Source organism: Puma concolor, chromosome D3 (assembly GCF_028749965.1).
Source record: "Puma concolor isolate L17-30 chromosome D3, mPumCon1.1.hap2, whole genome shotgun sequence".
NCBI classification, from domain to species: domain Eukaryota; kingdom Metazoa; phylum Chordata; class Mammalia; order Carnivora; family Felidae; genus Puma; species Puma concolor.
The window spans coordinates 14736988-14759081 of record NC_141678.1 but is presented as its reverse complement, the minus strand read 5'-3'; the positions used below and the strand labels follow the sequence as shown (position 1 = coordinate 14759081).

General features: G+C 48.6%; 1 protein-coding gene across 1 annotated transcript in view; it reads left to right on the top strand.

The window, feature by feature from the left end:
- Positions 1-9115: 9115 nt before the first annotated feature.
- VSIG10 (V-set and immunoglobulin domain containing 10) overlaps positions 9116-22094 on the top strand; it is a 36217-nt gene continuing 23238 nt past the window's right edge. The window contains exons 1-2 of the mRNA XM_086681800.1: positions 9116-9927; positions 16094-16375. Of these exons, the coding sequence (XP_086537926.1) occupies positions 9849-9927; positions 16094-16375 (361 nt within the window). The 5' untranslated portion in view covers positions 9116-9848. The remainder of the gene's footprint in view (positions 9928-16093; positions 16376-22094) is intronic.

Below are 22094 nucleotides of genomic sequence, written 5' to 3'. Positions count from 1 at the left end.
ATTTATTTTTGAGAGACAAAGTGAGACAGAGCACGAGCGGAAGAGGGGCAGAGAGAGAAGGAGACACAGAATCTGAAACAAGCTCCAGGCTCTGAGCAAGCATTCAGCACAGAGCCGGATGTGGGGCTCAAACCCATGAACCGTGAGATCATGACCTGAGCCGAAGCCAGTCACTTAGCCGACTGAGCCACCCAGGTGCCCCAAGATTCGAGAGTTTTGTGAGCAAGAGTTGCCAAAACAAATCCTCTCCCGGTACTACATTCAGTGTCCTCTTGGGCTGGGGCCAGCTTTCAATTTGTTCACTTGCCATTTACTGACCATCTATTATGTGCCAAGTCTTGTGCTAGATTCTGGGGATGCAGGAATAGATGAGACACTGTCCATACCTTCAAGGAGGCCTCAGGCTGGAGCAGGAAGACAGACTGGAAAGCAATGATTACAATTCAGATATAAATTTCTGCAGGGTGCTAGGGGAACGCAGGGGAAGGGTACCTGCCCCTCCTGTATACACCACGGAACACTTCCAGGAAGAGGTGACCCCGTGAGCTTGAAGAATTGCTGGTAACTATCCAGATGAAGAAGGGAGCAAAGGGCATCCCTTGTAGTGGATAGAGCAAGAACAAGGTCGGGGGCTAGGGAGATGAGAGAAAACATGGTTTGGTTGAAACAGCTGTTGTCTGATGTGGCTGGAGTTTGGGGATAAGGAGGAGCTCCGCGAAACAGAGGCCACGCTGTGTTTGTTCCCCAGTATCCAGCACAGTGCCTGGTATCCGGTCAAGGTCAGAATTCCAGTAAAGACAGGGAACAGAGGGGAGGGGATGGCCTCCAGGGCTGGAGTGTGTGTCCCTGAAGGGCATGCATCTCTAAAAGAACGAACAAATCTGCTGAAAGGTGAAATGTCACATTCCTTGGGGTTTTGCCTTTTGGTGGTCTCATTTTATTTTTTTATTTTTTTAAGTTTATTTATTTATTTTCAGAGATAGAGAGAGGTGGGGAGAGCTGGGGAAGGGCAGAGAGAGAAGGAGAGAGAGAGAATCCCAAGCAGGCTCCGCACTGTCAGCAGAGAGCCCCATGAGGGGATAGAACTCACAAACCATGAAATCATGACCTGAGTTGAAACCAAGAGTCAGGAGCTTAAACGACTGAGCCACCCAGGCACCCCGGAGGTTTCATATTTGTAAAAATACAATGTCACTACTATTTTACCCTTGGAATGGGCAGAAATACATGTTGAAAAGAAAAAGGGGATCTAGGGATATTGAACCTCAGGGCAACTTACTTTTCCAAGAGTCTAATGTTCCATCTCCCTTCTGTTTCCACAAATGCCCTCTATCCTTTGAAAGCACCCAGCTGGCACCCTGCCTCTCCAGAACCCAGCTGAGAGCCAGGACTGCCAAGTCACAGAACCACTGTCCCAGAGCCCATGAAGGGATGGGCACTTTCCTCTTTCAGTGCCTATGTGTTCTGGTTTTACAGAGTGCTGTAACAAATTTAGTCATCTGGGTTCCAAGGAAGATTGTACATAAGTAGCAATTAAAGTAGCATATTGACTGGAGAAAGAAGCACGATCATATTAATAGTTACCAATAATCGGGTATCTACTACATGCCTCATGAAATCCGCCCAGTAACTTCCAGAAACTGAGGCTCAGAAAGGAGAGGATAGGGACACATAGAAACATCAGCAAATCTGATGCATAGGAAGACTGAAATCTGTATTCAGTGCCTCACCCACAAGCAGCATAAACAGAGAAACAGCAGTCTGGTGGGGTGCATTGGGTGGCTCAGTCAGTTAAATGTCCGGCTCTTGATTACGGCTCAGGTCATTATCTCACAGTTTGTGAGTTCGAGCTCCGAGGGGGGCTCTGTGCTGACAGCACAGAGCCTGCTTGGGACTTTTTCTCTCTCTCTCTGCCCCTCCCGTGCTCACATGCTCTCTCTCAAAATAAATAAATACACATTAAAAAAAAAAAAAAAAAGCAAGCAATCTGGGGCCATTTTGTGTGGGTGATAAGTCCCTCTAGTTTTTACAGATAGCACAGGACAGGACCCAGTGTTCAGAATGTCCACACACACAAAAGCTCATTGCTTGAACCGTCATGAGAAAATACTGCATTGTGTCCACTGGGCCCTGTTCAGAGTAAGGGAACTATGTGATACATTTCAGAAATATGTGAACTTGGATAAGTGGGTGAGTCCTGGCTTTGTCCATGAGCTGTGACCTTGAGCAAGCTCCTTGACAACGCTGGGCCTCCTCTCCTCCTCTAGATGGTGAGGGTTATTGTTGGAACCAATAATCTCTGAAATTCTTTGAGTTCCACGCAGCTTGGACCAACTCTTATCTTTTAGAAGACCTTGGCTGTGGGACCCAAAGTCCATTCAGGGCTGAGAGCGCCACCTGGTGATTCAAGTTCCTAAGTGAGATTTTCCCCTTCCTCCTGGCCCAGCCAACAATTCCAGGTTAAAACTAAGAGAGATTGTGTTTTGCTCTTTTCCTAACCCCTTGCATTTGCTTTTAAATGTTGGAAACATGTGCATTTTCCTAGGAAGAAGGTACAAAGTTTTCACCACAAGGTTCTTTTTGTTCTTTTTTTAAAAAGATTTTATTTTGGGGGCACCTGGATGGCTCAGTCGTTTGAACATCCGACTTCGGCTCAGGTCATGATCTCGCAGTCCGTGAGTTCGAGGCCAGCGTCGGGCTCTGAGCTGTCAGAGCCTGTTTCAGATTCTGTGTCTCCCTCTCTCTCTGACCCTCCCCCGTTCATGCTCTGTCTCTCTCTGTCTCAAATATAAATAAATGTTTAAAAAATTAAAAAAAAAAAAGATTTTATTTTTACATAATCTCTACACCCAGTGTGGGGCTCGAACTCACAACCCCAATGTCAAAAGTTGCATGCTCTTCTGACTGAGCCAGCCAGGCACCCCTCATCACAAATTTCTTAATCCTTGAAGCATTCCCCCCACCCAATCCAAGTTTTTACTACTCTGAGTAAATGTGAGGCCCAGAACAGAAGTGATTCATTTTATAAATATGGGCTTGAGGCCGTGACTTTATTTGGAAAGTTATTTCACCTCTCCGAGCCTTAGCTTGCTCACTAGTAAAATGTAGGTAAGAATAGTACCCACTTCAGAAGTCTGTGCAGAGGATGGAAGGAGACATTCCAATGAAGATTGGGCATGGCAGGAGCAAATAGTATATATTATGAGGGAACTTTCTGGAAATCTGACAGGAAGTCAGCCATCCACTGGGAAAGAAAGGATGTGAGAGGTGACCATGTATTTACCAGTTTAGCAAGACTAAGTTCTCCTGGACATGGAATGCAAGAATCTTAAGGTTGAATTAAAGTTAACATATTTGGTGTCGAGAAATGGGATGGGACACTTGCAGGTTGGGGAGACAGACCTGACCCAAACAATACTCAGATGCTGGAACCCTAAAAAGTTGGGAATTTCTGCTTCTATACCCCCAAAGGAGTTTGACTGAAATCTTAAGGAAAAGGAAAAATAATGGCATGAAATTCTGCCTGATCGAATTCGCATTCAGGTGCCTTGGCAAATGCAGAGACCAAACTAAGTAAAGAGACACAGGCTTTTGTAAAGGCCAGTCTGCTCACAGTAGAGCAGTGAGGGAAGGAAGAACATTTTCTTTCCAGAAGACATACATGGAGTGATGGATAAGTAAGATAGAGAAGAAACTAGGAAAGAGGTGCCCCGAGTTCTCTGAGTCACTTAGTAGCTTAAATGTTTATTGAATGTCCATCACCTGCTGAATGGATAAATAAAAATGTGGTATCTCCACACTTCTCACGGGAAGGAGACTGGGAACGGGGGGAAGGTGGGCAGCAGACTTACTCTTAAGATACAATTTCACTATAAAATTGTTTGGATTTTTTGGGTAATTCACAAATAACCAATGAAATATCTCTGTTCTCTATCCCATGTGTATATTATTTTTTCTCATCGTTCTCCCACTTTCCCATTTTTTCCTGCATTAAATTTCTTTTATGTTTGTTTATTGAGAGACAGAGAGAGAGACAGAGAGAGAGAGCAAGCAGGGGTGGGGCAGACAGAGAGGGAGACAGGATCTGAAGGGGGCTCCGAGTTGTCAGCGCAGAGCCTGATGCTGAATTCACGAACTCCGAGATCATGATCTGAGCTGAAGTCAGATGCTTAACTGATTGAGCCACCCCTGCATTTAAACATTTTTTAAATTGTGGTACAATATACATAACATAAAACTTACCATCTTAACCTATTTAAGTATGCAGTTCACTGGCATTAAGTACATTCACCCTGTCAGGCAACCATCACCACCATCTGTCTCCAGAACGCTTTTCATCTTGCAAAACTGAAACCCGTACCCAGTGAACACTAACCCCCACTTCCTTCCCCAGCCCCTGGCAACCACCTTTCTAACTCTTTCTTAGGAATGTGAGTGCACTAGGCACCTCAGGTAAGTGGAAACAGTATTTGTTTTTTTTGTGACTGGCTTATTTCATTTAGCACAATGTCAGCAAGGTTCATTTGAATTTTCTTTTTTGTACCATTAATGTTTTATTACTTTTCCAGTTAAAAAGACTAGTAATTACTTGTCAAAAAAAAAATCACAATGTCGACTTATAAGACTAAAGGAAAAAGCAGAAATCAAAACTTAGTGTAAAATGTCATCACAGCTTTGTGGGGAAAAAAAAATCACACACGTTGGAACTCAGCAGAAACAACTGGAAGTTTCTAGTGACGTTAGTGACTATTTACAGATGGGTCATAGTTACATTTTATTTCCTATTTTTCTGTTTTTCATTGTTCCATGATGAGACCGACAGGCTTATAATCAGGAAAAAGCAAATGCCGTCTAAGAAACAGGTATGTCAACTTTGGAAAAATGTTTCATCCAAGTTTTCTCAGGAAACCCTGAGTTTACTAAGTTCTTCTATTGCCACAAATTAAATATACTTGCAGCCATGAATCTACATGTCCCAATTGGAAGTTAGGAACATCACACTGATTTTGGCCAACAAATGGCATTCAATCGGTGAGTGTGAGATCAAAGAACAAGAGACCGATCAAAGAGTCTTTTCTTTTCTTTTTTTTTTTTTTCCTTTTTTTTTTTCAACGTTTATTTATTTTTGGGACAGAGAGAGACAGAGCATGAACGGGGGAGGGGCAGAGAGAGAGGGAGACACAGAATCGGAAACAGGCTCCAGGCTCTGAGCCATCAGCCCAGAGCCTGACGCGGGGCTCGAACTCACGCACCGCGAGATCGTGACCTGGCTGAAGTCGGACGCTTAACCGACTGCGCCACCCAGGCGCCCCTCAAAGAGTCTTTTCTACCCGAGTCATCTGTTTGGCTCCTGGGAAATCCAGCCAGAAGTCTGACGTTGTGTCACTGGGGGAAAGTGGCGTCTTCCGGGGGCACTGGCTCTCGGCAGAGCTGATTGTAGATACAGTGTAGTGACATCACAGTGACAGCCTGGAATTGGTTACGGTGGAGGTATTTACATCATGGAAACTGGCAAACACTACAAGTCAACCCTCGCCCCTGCCCCGGCCTCCCCTCCCCAAGTGACTACCAGCTAGAGAATCTGTGGTGAAATATTTGCCAGGTACTGCTAGGTGCAAACACACCTGTCTCAGGTGGGTGAGCCATTCCCCTTCCCTCCAGTCCCTGGCTGCTTGTTTCTCAGGGCACCAGATGGCCATTTCCTTGATCCATCTGTTAGCACCATTTTGCTTTCTGTGTTTGGATCAGGCTTGCCACGTTCTGTGGTTCTTTGCCTCTCAGAGACACCAAGCTTCACCCTCCTGTCTCGAGTCCAGAGAGGAGAGGCTGGGCTCCGTCAAAAATAGTAGACTCTAGGGCGCCAGGGGGACTCAGTCGGTTAAGCGTCCGACTTCGGGTCGGGTCAGGATCACACAGTTCATGGGTTCGAGCCCTGCGTCGGGCTCTGTGCTGACAGCTCAAAGCCTGGAGCCTGCTCTGCTTTGGATTCTGTGTCTCCCTCTCTCTCTGCCTCTCCCTGACTCACACTCTGTCTCTCTCTTTCTGTCTCTGTCTCTCTGTCTCTGTCTCTCTCAAAAATAAACATTAAAAAAAAAATAGACTCATCAGGGTGCTTGGGTGGCTCCGTCAGTTAAGGGGCCAACTCTTGATTTCAGCTCAGGTCATGATGTCACAGTTTGTGAGTTCGAGCCCCATGTCGGGCTCCACACTGACAGTGCAGAGTCAGTTTGGGATTCTCTCTCTCTCTCTTTCCCTTTCTCTCTGCCCCTCCCCTACTCATGCTCTCTCTCCCTCTCTCTCTCAAAATAAATAAACTGAAAAAAAAAAAAAAACAAACCATAGTAGACTCATTTGACGGCTCTCCATGTTTCTATTTTCTCATTTCATCCTGCCAGCCTCTTCTTAGAACTTCTCCAGGTTTCAGGAACTTTCTTGCTACTTCAGGCTCTGTGTTCCACTTCTTTTCTTCTGGGCAGAAGGCAAGAGGGGAGATGGGAGGAGGGAGTGTCTGGGGAAGGTTTATCAGGCTTTCTTTCCCGGAGAACAAGCCGGGTTGCTTTTGTTGTTCCTTTTCCCCTGAGGTGCCAGCCTGTGGGTCCCAGGCCCATCCAAGTGGGTGTGGGTGGGATTCTGTCATCCACCTGTTTCTACCTGTTGAAGTGAGGGGTGCCCAGCTGACTGAAGGGCCAGGCTGCTACCTGAGCTGCTCCCTCCCGACTGGCCTGCCCTCTCTGAAGCCCCCAGGAGAATATCTCGAGGTGGAGCAGAGAAGCAGATTGTTGCTAAGAAACCTTTCAGCATTGCCTCCAGGGAGAGGACAGAGGAGGAGTAGTGAGGCAGAAATAATAGGTAACCTGATGGCTTCAGAGACCCAGGCTGCAGGAGGGCTGGCTATGGAGTCAGGCATCCTGTCTCTCCCTCAGACACCAAACAAGACAACTGTGCCTCAGACCTGGGTTCAAATCAGCCCCCCTCCATTCATTTGTTAGGCTACCTGGCCTCGCTGAGCCTTCTGTGTAAATCCTGAGTGAGAATGCCTACCTCTCAGGGTTGTGCTAAGGAGTCAATGAATTAATGTAAGTAAAGCGCTTAGCCACAGTAACTTTTCAATTCACAGGAGGTGAAAAGGAAACAAAACAAAACCAGCCATGTGTAGCAGCCTGAGCAGAGAGGTGTTTGAGTCTCATGTTTAATATGTGATTGTGGGATTTAGGATTAATATGTGACTGTAGATGGGGGTCGATGCCTTAACGACACTTCATTGAGTCCCTTCCTACAAGTCAACTCTATCTTTCCAATGACCCACGAGATGCAGATCATAAAACTAAGGCTCTGAAAGGTCCCTACCTTGTTAAGGACCCCACAGTGAGCCCCCACGTCACTGGTCACTGTTCTAGACAGGGAGCTTTCTCCCGTCCAGAGCCACCTGAAATGCTATGGGACACCAGGGCAGGGCATTTCCTGACAGCTCCTGTCTCAGGGTTGGCCACAACCTGTACCCAGACCAGGGAGGGTGGGGGGTTTCCTGGGCTACAGAGCTGTCTTGAGACCCGTTCAGGGACGTGCCCATGTCGGCTGGCCCGGTAACACCCAAAGCATCTGGACCATGGCAGCTCATGCATAAGTGACAAAATTGAATTTTGCTTGGCAGGACTTGGTGTGGGACAAAGATGGGCTCCAGTCCTGGCTTTGCCACCAACCAGCTTTGTGACTTGGAGCTTACCCTCCTGGATCTCTAGGTATCTCATCTATTAAGTGGGATTGCTTGTACAAGGGTTGTAGGGAGGGCCCAATGAGATTAAGTTTCTAAAGTAGCTTTGGAAAAAGTCCCCAGCCATGCAAACTACTCAGCATTGTCAACCATCCTGAAGGAAGTTGATCCTTGTGGGGGTGGAGAACTAACTGGTCAGGAGAACCTCACCTTTGACTCAGCAAATATATCAGGAGGGCCGGCTCTGTGCAATTCCTCTCTTGAGGTACCACCAGGGTCACAGAAAATTCCAGAGCCTCAGCTGGAAACTTGCCAGCTATTGATTTTACCTCTATCTTGTTAGCTTCAGGTCGGGAATGTGAGGTCAGGAGTTTGTCAGAAAAGCCTGCAGAGCTCCAAGACCAAAACCAATGAACCTCTCCTTTGTTTATTTAACAAATACATAGTGGGTGGTTAAGAGGTGCCAGGCACTGAGGAAACAGGAAGAGGTCAATGAGGATGAAATTTACTTTCCATCACAAGGTAGAAGATGAACCAACAAAACGGAAGGGAAAGGAAGAAAACTGTCAGGAGCTGGCTGGAGAGTTAAATCACTGCGGGAAAGAGGGGAAAGGGAAGAGCCGTACAACTTTATGGCTCAGTTCATCAGGCAAAGCACACGTTTCATTAGTTTCAAGAGGATTTCATCATGGAAGAAGTATTTCAGTAAGGGGCCTTTGGGCAACAGAACAAATGATTTTTGTCAATAGGAACTCGTGGGTTTTGTCCCAATATTTTATGATGAACATTTTCAAACACAGAAGAGTTGCAGGAAGGCAGGCACCCATATACCCCCCTCCTAGAGTCTAGAGTAATATTTTACTGTACTAATTGCAATTAAAAAAAAATTGTGTTTACTTAGAAAGAGAGAGAGCAAGCCAGGGAGGGGCAGAGAAAGAGGGGGAGAGAAATCCCATGTAGGCTCAGAGCTGTCAGTGCAGAGCCCCAGGCGGGGCTGGAACTCACCAACTGTGAGATCATGACCTGAGCCAGAACCAAGAGTCCACGCTTAACCCATTGAGCCACCCAGGCACCCCACAATTTTTTTTAAAGGGGCTTCCTCCTAGGGCAGTTTCAAGTGTCAGCTCTTCCTGAGGATATAGAAACGTTGGTTTTCCTAGGACGGGATGGGATTAGGATGTGGCAGGGAAGAGGGATTTCAGCTCTCTGGGAATCACACTGGATGCGGTTGAGCGTGGTGGGGGGCGGAGGGGGGGGGCGCAGAAAGCTTCCGAGAACAAGTTCTGCTGACCCCAGCTCTCGCTGTGTGGTCTCAGCTAGTTAACAGGAGAACAGGAGTCTCGTGGCCGCTTTTGGCTGGAGGTCTAAGGGATCATCTTTCTCCTGCTGTAGACTTGCCTTCGTTCTGCAAAGGGTAGGCGGGGACAGCCATGGCGGTCCTGGCGTCCGCCCGGAGCACAGGAGAGCACGGGAGCACCCTGGAAGAGCTAAGCTGGGACGCCGAGGGGACCCTGAATCCTGCAGCCGGGCGGCCCGCCTCTCCGGGTGCTGCAGCCGGAGCGCCCGGCGGGCCGGGGGCCGGGGACCGGGGTGCCGTCCTGCGGCAGCCGCAGGGCTCTGCACGGCCCAGCGGTCCCCGCGACTCGACTCCAGGCTGCCGTCCCGGGCGCAGTGGGCTCGGGGAGGGACCGGCCTCCGCGCTCCACCCCCGACCGGGCCGGACTCGGCTCGGCGCGCCCGGGCGCGCGCCCTTTGCATAAAGCCCTCCTCCCCGGCCAAGGTAGAGGAAGTTGGGCTCCCGCCTGGAAGGGAGGCGGGAGGGAGTCCGGCTCCTGTTGTTTTCCGCGAGCGGGAGTGGGTGGCGGGCGCAGAGGGCGGGGTGCGCCCTCCCACCCCGGGCCGGGCGCTCCGGGGCCAGAACCGCGCCGGGAGCCCGGCGCAGCTCCCAAACCCGGACTTCGGGCTCAGCCCAAGCATCCTTCCTAGGGGCTGCGGAAAGCGGAGCTACTCGGTCGTTCCGAGGACTCGGGAGGAGCGCTCAGTACCCCGGGGGCCGGGGCCCTAGGGGCGGGGGCGCACGTCCACCCAGCCGGCGCCTGCGCTTCCTGAGGAGCCCCCGGCCGGCATCGGGGGCGAGATGGCCGCGGGCGTCCGGGCGTCCCGGCCGCGGGTCCTCGTCTGCCTCGGGGTGCTGCTGGCCCGCTGGGTCGCCGCAGGTAAGGGGCCGCGATCCCGAGGGAGAAGTTGAGCTTCGCCGGGCCACGGGAGGGGAGGGGAGGGGAGGGGAGAGCCGGAGACCCAATTCCCTACGACTCCGCGGGAGCCCGTTGTGGCCGCGGCCCCGCAGCCGCCCCGGGAGGGTCTTGAGTTTCCTGCTCGCTGCTCGGCTCTCTTTGCAGGAAGGAATTTTCCCGGGCGCCTGATGGAGGGCAAGATAGCCCCAGTCCCTTGGAGTGGGCAGCCAGCGAGGCTGCGGAGGGCCTGCGGAGAGGTGATGGGGAAATTGGGGAATTTGAAGAGGGAAATTTTGAAGATAGGAAAATTGAAGAGACACGTGTAGGGGGCAGAGTGGTGTTTTGTTTTGGGTTTTTTTTTTTGTTTTGTTTTGTTTTTTAAGGCGTCGGATGTAAATTTGCGTTCTGGTTTTACCTGCTGTGTTGGGGCTCAAACTCTAGGCTCCTTTATTTTTCTCTCCTTCCTCTGCCCAAGGTTGAACTCGCCTTACACTTGTAACCTGTGGCTTTCCCTACACACCCCTGCAAGCCGACCTGTGCAGACTAGCACATTCAGAACCCTGCCTTCCTCCTTCACCTAAAAAACAAACAAAACTGTTTTATTTTGACGTAATTTCGCTTACAAAAAACTTGCCCTTGCACTTGACATGACCTCTTCCACTTGACATGATTGGCAGAAAGTCTTAAATGCTCCATCTGTGCTCCCCCTTGTAATAATAAGATCAGAGAAAATATATAGGGTAAAAAAACATTAAAAAAGCATTTTTGAATTAATTCACCAGAGAACGCATGTCTTTTGTGTGCAGGGCAGGGTGATGAGCAGTGAGAGTGAGGGCTCAGGTAGAGGGAAAGGAGATGGGCCCAGGAGGTGATGTAATTTGCCAGAATACTTGGAGCCTTATTTTCTGTGTTGCCCAGTGCAGCTCACACTGCTGATCTCCTCTTGTAGGTTCTTAGAGGAATTGCACTTTGAGCTTCCTAGCAGCAAGTGCCAAAAGTTCCTAATGGTCAGGCTCTCATAAGATTTTTTGTTTTGGGGCGCTTGGGTGATTCAGTCGGTTGAGCATCCAACTTCAGCTCAGGTCACAATCTCACGGTTCGTGAGTTGGAGCCCTGCGTCGGGCTCTGTGCTGACAGCTCGGAGCCTGGAGCCTGCTTCAGATTCTGTGTCTCCCCCTCTCTCTGCCCCTCCCCCACTCATGCTCTCACAGTCTCTCTCTCTGTCTCTCTCAAAAATAAATAAACATTAAAAAAGATTTTATTTTGTTTTGTTTTCAGCATTCATTTAAAAGCAGTAAAATTTCCCATAGTCTAGGTTTCTGGTTTATCTGGAAAAATCAGATGATCTGGCAGCACAGGGCCTACTTTTCCACCTGGAACTGAGCAGTGGTCACCCCTTCTCTCTAGGGCATGTGACCCCAAATTTGTCCCATCTCTCCTGTTGTAGTTACCCCTAACCCCCTTCAGTGATGGACCTTATGTGCTGACCCCTGCAGGCTTTGGACTTAATGGCCACTGTGCTAATGGAGGAAAGGAGAGGCCAGACAGTCTCCAACTGGTTGTGTCCAGAAGTTAAAGGTGATTGTTCCCTTTTCTCTGGCTGTCTGCGGTGTTTACTGCTCTGTGAATATCAGGGACCTGGGGACATCAGACCTCTGCGTTGGTATCATCGCACTGGAGTGAACCAGCGTCTAGGCTGTCTGCCGCTCACCACACAGGGACACTTTCTCTACCGCCACGCCCAGTCATTTTGATACCCAGGCTAAGTTCACCTTCGTGTGTAGTGCTAGGAGGGCTTCCGTAGCTTGGTGTATGTTTGTTGTTTATCTTTCAAATCGGGAGTTATCTTAGGGGGAAAAAAAAAACTTTCTCCTGTCACCTAACTCTAGACAGTCTTCATGCCTGCACTGTCACCTGAGCTTATCAATCCCAGGTCATTCTTTTCTTTTTTTTTTTTTTTTAATTTTTTTTTTTTTCAACGTTTATTTATTTTTGGAACAGAGAGAGACAGAGCATGAACGGGGGAGGGGCAGAGAGAGAGGGAGACACAGAATCGGAAACAGGCTCCAGGCTCTGAGCCATCAGCCCAGAGCCTGACGCGGGGCTCGAACTCCCGGACCGCGAGATCGTGACCTGGCTGAAGTCGGACGCTTAACCGACTGCGCCACCCAGGCGCCCCAATCCCAGGTCATTCTTGGGGAGAAGTTGGTAGGAAAATAAGTGGGTACGATCCCCCAACTCTGTAAAGGATGATAATATGAGGGCAGCCCTGGGAAGTGGTTGCTCATGTTGCTTTTCGGTCCCTATTCTGAATTTAAGGTTGGTGGCCCGGGGCGGGGAGGGGGGGCATTCGAGGACCCTCTAGATGCTGTGGGGACAGCTTCTAGTGACACAAATAGTTGTCTCATTGTCTCATCTTGTCTGGTTGGGTGACCAGACGTATGAAGACCTCAGTGGCAGTCCCAGCTCTCCCAGTGACTTGTGTGGGCCCTTAAGTAAATCACAGAAGCTTTGTGAACCTCAATTTTCTCATCTGTAAAATGAGGACTTGGCCCGCCTCATCTTGACCCCAGCACTCAGGACTGCCGCATGTCAGGATTGAGAGGACCTCCAAGGTCACCTTCAGCTTCAGTGGTTAAAAAGAACGGAGTGAGCGAAGCCAGGAGAAGGGGCATGCCTCCAAATGGTCTCTTTTGTGATTGTGTCATTCTGCTCCTTGGAGGAGAAGACCATGTTGGCTCAAGTTACGAGATTCAAGTTTTGCCGGGGTTTTTCCAAGTTCTTTCTTTCTTCCTTTGCCAGGGAGCCCAGGAAGGGGCAGGTCTGCAGGTCTCATGAACACCTACTGCGTCTGTAATGCTACAGCCCGTCTTCTCTCCTCTGTGGGGATTGCCACTGAGGACCTGGGTCCTCAGGCCTAATCACTTAAACTAATTCTTACCTGCCTTTCCAAGTGATCTTTCGGAAAGATTTCTTGCTGTTTTGGCACCTCTGTCATTAGACGACATTCTCCGCCTTCCAGCGACTGACTTAGAGTTTGTTTTGTTTTGTTTTGTTTATTTTTTCCGTGCTGTCCCGGCATGTGGGAGTGGTGCAGCTAGGATGAGGGAGAGTTGGAGCGTCCCGTGGCTCCAGGCTGGCTTCCAGTCTTTCAAAGGGAGCCCCTTCTAACCATACAAAGGGCCAAAGACAAATCACTGTTACTCTTTCTTTTATAATCGGGAAGGGTTGTCAGAGGCAGGTGGCAGTTTGTTTATTTTTCTGCCACATTATTGAGATATAACTTACCTACGATAAAATGCACCCTTTTAAACTATGTCAGTCAGTGGTTTTGAGTATATTCACAAGATTATGCAACCATCACCACTAATTAAGTCCAGAATGTTTTCAGCACTCTAAGAAGAAGCATCAGGCTTGAGTGTTAGCAGTTAACGCCTCACTACCTCCTTCTTCCCCCCACTCCCCCCACCCCCGCCAGGCCACTTTCCTCAGCCCTAGACACCTGCTACCCTACTTTTTATCTTTGTAGACTTGCTCATTTCAGACATTTCATATAAACGGACTCACGATATGTAGTCTTTTATGACTGCGTTCTTTCACTTACTGTAATGTTTTCAGGATCCATCCATGCCATTCATTCATCCCTTTTTATGGCCAAATAATGTTCCCACCATATGGATATACCATTTATCTACTCATCAGCTGATGGGCATTAGATGGACATTTCCATCTTTTGGCCATTATGAATAATACTGCTGTGAATGTACGTGTGAAGTCTTTGTGTAGACACGTTTTCCTTTCTCCTGGATGTCCACCCAGGAGTCGCACTGCTGAGTCATCCTGTTACTTTAACCTTGTCAGGAAATGCCAACCTGTTTTCCAAAGTCGCCACACCGTTTAAGAACCCTACCGACAATGCAGAAGGGTTCCAGTCGCTGCATCTTTTCCAGTATTTGTTAATTTGCTATTCTCTTTGATTCCAGCCATTCTAGTAGGTATACCGTGGTAGGTCCCTTACTGTGGTTCTGATTTGCATTTCTTTAGTGACTTATGATGAGCATCTTCTCATGTGCTTACTGGCCTTTTGTAGATCTTTTTGGAGACATGTGTTCAGATCCTTTGCCCATTTTTAAGCTGTATTATTTATCTTTTTATTGTTGAATTCTGAGAGTTCTTTATATGTTCTGGGTACAAACCCCTCATCAGATAAATGATTTGCAGGTATTTTCTCCCAGTCTGTACATTGTCTTTTCACTTTCTTGATGGTGTCATTGGATGCACAGAAGTGTTTAATTCTGACAAAGTCCAACTTACCCGTTTTTCTTTCCTCGCTTGTGCTTTTGGTGTCCTGAGAAACCATTGCTTAACCCAAAGTGACAAAGATTTATTCTTTTATTTTTTTTCCTAAGCACTGTATAGTTTTAGCTCTTCCATTTAGATCTGTGGTCCAGTTGAGTTAATTTCTCACATATGGTGTGAGGTAAGGGGTCCACCTTCACTCAGTTGTCCCAGTACTGTTGTCAAAGGCAATTTATTTTGTGATGAAATACCACCTTTCGCAAATCCCGTAGATTCACATACTTTGGAAGCTTCTGAGGTGGCGGAAAGAGAACGTGCTGGAGGATGGCAAGAAGTCTAGCTTCTGGTCCCACCCTGCTGCCTTTTCACTGCAGGACTTGGAGTTAGCCCACTCTCCTTCTTGGCATCACACTTTTCTCCTCTACTGAGTGTGACAGCATGAGTCAAAGACTCCTCACAGGGTCTGCCAATTATTCCTGTGCCTGTGGCCTCTTTGTATTTGGTTGTTGACTGTGGGGGGCAGGCCGGGGCGGGGGGGCTGGAAAATTTCCACACTTCTCAGCAAAATGGGCTGCGTTTGCTTCTTGTTACCTGGTGACAGCCTGTGCCAGATCAGTGGCCCTTAGCCAACTGTCAGTCGTGAGTGAGCATCAGAATCACCTGGAGGGTTTGTTAAAATGCAGCCTACCTTCCACTGCCACGCCCAGATGGGTGATTTATCTGATTTAAATGTTCTGGGGTGGGACCTGATCATTTGCATTTCTAACAGAGCCACCGCCCTGCGGCTGCTGCTGCTGGTCTGGGTTTATGAACTTGCTGTTCCCTCTACCTGGCTAATTCCTACCTGTCCATCAGATCTCAGTGTGGCCTCCTGGAGGAAACCTCCCTGGCGGTCACCCCAGCTGGACCTTAGGAGCCTCTTCTCGGAGGCCCTGTCATAGTACTTATCACACTGTATTGTAATTGCCAGTTTATTGTCTGTTTTCCCCACTAGCCTGGGAGATCCCAGACGTCTCCCTCTGTATTGCTTATCCTTGGCTCCCCCTGTTTTGCCCATCCTTGGCTCCCCAGTACCTAGCATAGGGCATGCCCAAAGTCGGAGCTGCAAGAGAGCTTTGACTCCAGGATCATTCGCACCTCAGATGGAGAAAGGACTGTGGGAACAAAGCCCAGGCCCTCTTCCTTTCATCCCTTCTGGATTTCTAGGCAAATAAAACCACTTGGGTTCTGTATCGGTTATTTATTGCCACAAAGGTGCTGCATAATAATCACAAAATGACAGTCAGTGCTTATTGCTTAAGGGCTGGGGTTAATCAGCTCTGCTGATCTTGCCTGGGCTCACTGGCATGTTGGGGCATCGACTCAGCAGCTGAAGGCTGATCTGGAATGGCCTCAGCTCAGGTGATTGGGACCACTGGGGTCTGCACACCTAGCTTCCATCTTCCTCCTGGGATCTAACCTGGGCACCTCCTTCTCAAGGTGACGGCAGGAGTGACAGTGAGCAAGCCCAATTACACAAGTGCTTTTTAAGCCTGTGTTTGCATCACATTTGCTAACATCTTATTGGCCAGAGCAAGCGTTAGGGTGGGAGGGCAGTGCGGTCAGGCGGTGAAGGGCGGTGAGGGGCCTGGGTAGTGGGGGAGGGGGACATTGGGGCTGTCTCTGCAATTGCCATTTACCACACGTTCATTAAAATCAGCACTGGCCAGTAATCCCCCCCCCCCCAGAGTGGAGGCTCTTAAAAACACACACCTGATTTTTTAAAAATCCTAATGCAGAGACATTGTGCACAAGGGAGGGTGTTCCGAGATGAAGAAATGTAGTAACGGCCTGATCTTTCCTTGTACAGGATTAGAGGCTCCGGTCATCGGAGAGGTTCACGAGAACGTTACTCTGCACTGTGGCAACATCTCGGGACCAAGGGGCCTCGTGACCTGGTACCGGAATGACTCGGAGCCTGTCTTCCTCCTGTCCTCCAATTCCAGCTTCCGGCCGGATGAGCCGCGCTTCTCTCTGGCCAATGCCAGCTCGCTGCACATCAAGGCACTGAGGCTGCAGGATGAGGGAAACTACACCTGCCGGGAGGTCCTGAATGAGACGCGGTGGTTCCGAGTGTGGCTGCGGGTGGCCCGTAAGTGCGGTGGCGGGACACTGGGGTCGGCTGGCCGGGCGCTCGGAGCCTTGGACTGGAGGGAGGAGGGCTTTGGAGTTGATGCCTGGGTTTCATCCCTGGCTCTGCTTCCTGCTCACCGAGTGACCTCTCACACCTGAATTTCCTTATCCATAAAATGGGGACAGAAGGAATTCTTGCGTCCTAGAATTCCTGTGAAAACTAGATTCTGGTTTATCTAGATAAATTGCCATTAATGGCTCTTGGCAGAGTAGTTAGTGATTACTTTCAGCTAGTTAGTATCATCCTTGCTGTTTAATATCGTTTGATTGTGCACCAGAGTCAGAGTGTAACATGATGGAGTCAGTCTTGCCTGAGTTCCAATCCTAAAGTTATGTCACCTTGAGGAAGTAGCTTAATATCTCTGAGCATTAGTTTTTCTTTGTTAATTGGGGATAATGCATTACATACCTTGTAAGGCCTAGCGCTCTTATGCTATAGTGCTGACCACGGGGCTTGACATGAGCTGCTATTATATTACATAGTGCACGTTCCAAAAACACCGTCTTACCTGTTGATATACACGCATGAATTTAGAATGGGGGTGGCAAACTATAGCCATATCTGTGGGCCATATCTGGCCTGTAGGCTGTGAATATTTTTTACATTTTTCAATGGTTGGGGAAAACAAAACCAAAAGAAGAATATTTGTGACATGTAAAAATTATATGAAATTCCAGTGGCCATAAATGGAGTTTTATTGGAACACAGCCACACTCATCCATGTACATCTTATCTCTGACTGCCTCTGGTGCTGCCACGGCAGACTTGAGTGGCAGCGATGCAGATCGTATGGTCTGCAGAGCCTAAAATACGTGCTCGATAGCCCTTTACAAAGACAGTGTGCTGCTTACTGGTTTCGACGGGTATCCGTGTAGAAATATACGTGTGATCACTGCTCCCTCGTTTCCTCATCTGTAAAATGATTTACTTATTTCTTTAGTCAACACAGATTGATTGAAAGCCCAATGCCAGGTACCGTTCAAGGCCCCGGCCACAGGAGTGAATAGGACAGACCAGGCCCCTGCCCTCGTGGAGCTGACACTCTGGTGGGGGAAGAAAGGTAGACAATAAGCAAGTACATAAATGCATCAGGAGATATCACAGTGATGAGGGCTATGCAGAGCATTGAGTCTGGGTGATTCTCCAAAACATTTTATTTTTATCTATCTATCTATCTATCTACTTATTTTTTAATGTTTATTTTTTTGAGAGAGGAGAGAGAGAGACAGAGTGCGAGTGGGAGAGGGGCAGAGAGAGGGGGAGACACAGATCCCGAAGCAGGCTCCAGGCTCTGAGCTGTCAGCACAAAGGGGCTTGAACTTGTGAACCACAAAATCATGACCTGAGCTGAAGCTGGCCGCTTAACTGACTGAGCCACTCAGGCACCCCTGAAACACTTTAAATTAGGGGGTCAGGGCTCTAGGGTGGCTCAGTTGGTTAAGCGACCAACTTCGGCTCAGGTCATGATCTTGCAGATCGTGGGTTCGAGCTCCACGTCGGGCGCTGTGCTGACAGCTCGGGGCCTGGAGCCCGCTTCAGATTCTGTGTCTCCCCCTCTCTGTGCCCCTCCCCCACTCACACTCCATCTCTCTGTGTCTGTCTCTCTCTCAAAAATAAACAAAACATTAAAAAAAAATTAGGGGGGTCAGAGAGAACCTTTTAGAGGAAATGACATTTAAGCTGAATGATAAGTAGGAACCAGTCATGCAAAGATAAGAGCGATCCAGGCAGAACGATATCCAGTGCAAGGTGAGTTGAGTGTGGTGTGTGTGCTCACGAGACAAGGCGGTGTGGTGCGAGCCCAGTGTGTGAGGGCGTGGGACGTGTGAGGTAGGGCCCGGTAGGACTTGTGTTATGGGTTGAATTATATCCTTGTCCTTCCCCCCTTGCCACCCCCCCCCCCCCCAATATTGAAGTCCTAACTCCTGGTATCTGTGAACATGGTCTTATTTGGAAATAGGGTCTTTGCAGATGAAATCGTGTTGAGATGAAGTCATTGGGGTGGGCCCTAATCCAAACTGACTGGTATCATCCTAAGGAGAGGAAAATGCTGGGGCGCCTGGGTGGCCGAGTTGGTTAAGTGTCCAACTTCTGCTCAGGTCATGATCTCACTGTTTGTAAGTTCAAGCCCCATGTCGGGCTCTGTGCTGACAGCTCAGAGCCTGGAGCCTGCTTCGGATTCTGTGCCTCCCTCTTTCTCTGCTCTTCCCCCACTTGTGCCCTGTCTCAAAAATAAATAGATGTAAAAAAAAGTTTTTGTTTTTTTAAAGAGGAAAATGCAGAGACACACAAGGAGAACATCATCTGATGACAGAGGCAGGAAGTGGGGGATGCAGCTGGAAGGAATGCCAGGGACCCATGGTCAGCTCCCTGGAAAAAAGCAAGGAAGGAGTCTCTCTTGGTCCCCTGGGCCCTTTGGAGCAAGAGTTGCCCTCCTGACTCCTCAATTTCAGACTTCTGTGAGAGAACTCACTTGTATGGTTTTAAGCCACCAAGTTCATGGCACTTGGTAAGGCGGCCCCAAGAAACTAATATACCTGGCAAGGAATTGAGATTTTTGTTGTTGTGGTTGTTCTGGATGCCAGAGGAAACTCCTGGAACTTTAAGCATGTGTGTGGCATTATTTCACTATGTCTGTGCGTGATCTCAAGAAGGACTGATGCAAATAGGGAAGCCACTTGGAGGCACACAAGATGTTGGTGGCCAGAACCACGGTGGTGGCAGTGTCCTTGGTGACAATGCACAGCTTCAGACTATTTTGGAGGTAGGCCGGTAAGACCTGTTGGGGGGGATTGGAAGTGGAGGATGAGGAAAAGCAAGGCTTCAAGGACACTTCTAGGTTTTTCGATGGTCTCCAAGGTTGCCCCCAACCCTTGAGGCTTATAGGATTTTGGAGGACCGTGTTTTCGTGTCTGGAGATGCCGTAGTTGAACTGCTGAGTTGCCTGGGATGAATGTGGGTGTATTAAAAATGTCGCCCACCTTGGCCCAGCTCTATTCAGTGGTCATTGTGCTCCCATGGGCAGGTCACTCCAACTGCCGGTCATTAATAACTCCTCATGTCAGTCTGCTCAATACATATCTTCTCTTCTGACTCCCGAGTAAGATGGCAATACAGCTTGTTACTTTTTAAAAAATTATCATCACTCCCTCCAGTTTATGATGACTTTATCTGACATTGATTAATCATTGGCTAAGTTTACTGGAGGGTGGATTAGTTTCACTATTGCCCTGTAGGGAGATAAACGCAAGGCCTTTTTATGATGAATGTGAACTTAATTTTAAAAGAATCCCTAAAGGCGCGCCTGGGTGGCTCAGTCAGTTAAGCATCCGACTTCAGCTCAGGTCATGATCTCAATGTTCGTGAGTTCGAGCCCTGCGTCCGGGCTGCTGACAGAGCCTGGAGGCTGCTTCGGATTCTGTGTCTCCCTCTCTCTCTGTCCCTCCCCTGTTTGCGCTGTGTCTCTGTCTCTAAAACCTGAATAAAAATTAAAAAAAAAAAAAAAAAAAAAGAATCCCTAAATGCAAATAGCTTTTGGGGCTTCCTGAGTTACTGTGATGTGATTCATAGTATGGACACTTATTCAGTGTCCTCAATTGGTGTAGGCTCGTTTGTGAAAACAGGACACCGACTGTCTTAGTTTGGGCTGCTGTAACAAAAGTAACCTAGGCTGGATGGTTTCAACAACAAATACTTCTGGCAATTCCGGAGGCTGGGAATCGAAGATCAAGGTGCCGGCAGACCCAGTGTCCGGTGAGGCTTGCTTCTTGGTTTGTAGATAAAGTCTTCTCATTGTGTCCTCACTTGGCAGAGGGGAGAGAGAGAGGAAGCAATCTCTCCGGGGTCTCTCCTCAGAAGGCGCCAGTCCCATTCATGAGGACTCGACTCTTAGGGCCTTATCACCTCCCCCAAAGGCCCCACCTCCAAAAACCATCACACTGAGGATTAGGTTTCAGCATGAATCTTGGAAGGGTTACAAACATTCGGTCTGTAGCACAGATGTCCTCTGGTTCCACGTATACCGGAGCCCTCCAGAATCTCAGGTCTTGCTCCTGTTCTAGGAGAAGCCCAGACAAACACCAGACCCCTCCGGGCATCAGGGAGCCTCTCCCTGCTCCTCCTCAGACAGTGGCTGAAGGAGAAGCCTTGACATCTCAGATTGGACTCAGCCCTCATTCTGCATGGAAGATTTTGGAATATGGATTAGGTCTGACCCAATCACTATTTCTGGGAGGGCCATGGTATTGCTGAGTGGCTGCGAGCATACACTGAGGTCCAGCTGCCTAAGTTCAAATCCAGGTGCTGCTGGCTATTGTCCTTGTGACCTTGGGGAAATCACTCGAACATCTTTCACTTCAGTTTTGTCATGTGTGAATCAGGGATAACGGTGGAACCGAGGCACAGATTCACTGCGCACATTCGTGACATTAACATGCACAGCCCTCAGCACAGAACTGGGCACGCTATACGCACTTGGTTTATGTTATCTTGACCAACTGGTCAAGCAGGTGATGGGATTCCTGTGGGAAAACTGCATCTCAGGTTCCCTGGAATCCGTTCATATCGAAGCCTTTTGAACAGGACCTTCTGTGGGTCAGGGACTCCGTGTGTCCAGATCTTGCTTTTCCCGTCTTTTCACTGACATGGTTGATAACTTAGTCTCTTAAGAGAGAAGTTTGGAAACATTTCAACATGGCCTTGGAAGCTAGGAAAACAAATTCTGAGATGTGACAAGTTGTTATCTGTGAGTTTGAGTGCGTGAACGGACAGAGATGCTGTAGAGACACAAGCTGACTATGAAGCCAGTAGCCTCTCCCTCCTTACTGTTGGGACGTCTGCCTATTGATCAGGGGCGTTTTGTACCTCTGCCTTCCAGGGAGTCAGGTTTTTTACAAGCCTGGAGTGATTTAATGTGCCAGGAATGGGGATTGCAATGTGATTTTGTCGTTTGCTTCAGAATGAAAGACTGTACTATTACTTGTTAATTTAATGGTGCAGTTGAAAAGCCTTGCCCTCCAGATTGGGACTGGCGCTCCCGAAAATACAGAAATCCCTTAGTCCGGAGCAGTTCAGGGCTGCCAAGGCTGTTTATTTCATTGACTTACCCATCCTCTTCTGCCTCCAAATTGGGGTGGGTATGAGGGTAGAACTCCTGTGTGTTCCCTGCTGGAGGGATGGGCAAGGTAGCAGAGACCTTAACACATTCCACTAGACTGTTCTTCTTTAAAGATATCATCTCTCACGCACGGGGGGAGCTGAGCAATCAGATAAGCCCATGAAAGCCACAGTCAGATCTCATGGCACATGGTGCCAAACTCCCTGTGTCTGTTTTTCTCAGGCCAAGCAAGTGTTGAGGGAACATTTGAGCCGGATGGCACACGGACAGCGAGGAAGCTGGTTTGTATCAACCTCCAAGACTCTCTTTGGAATCAGCTGGGGTTTGGGAGATGGGGAGCACTTTTGTCTAGCAAGTGATGTGGCCACCATTCCAGACTTCCAGGAAAGGGGCCTCAGGAAAGTCCCATGTTCCCTGGCTAATTGAGCTAATCTATTTGCACTCATTCTATGATGCTGGCGGTGACACTCTGCCTCATGATAACATAAGGTCCTAGGGAAAGAGTGTGTTGGGCAAGTTGAAGAAGCATTGTTGGCCCCTTTCAGAAAATGGAGGATCCTT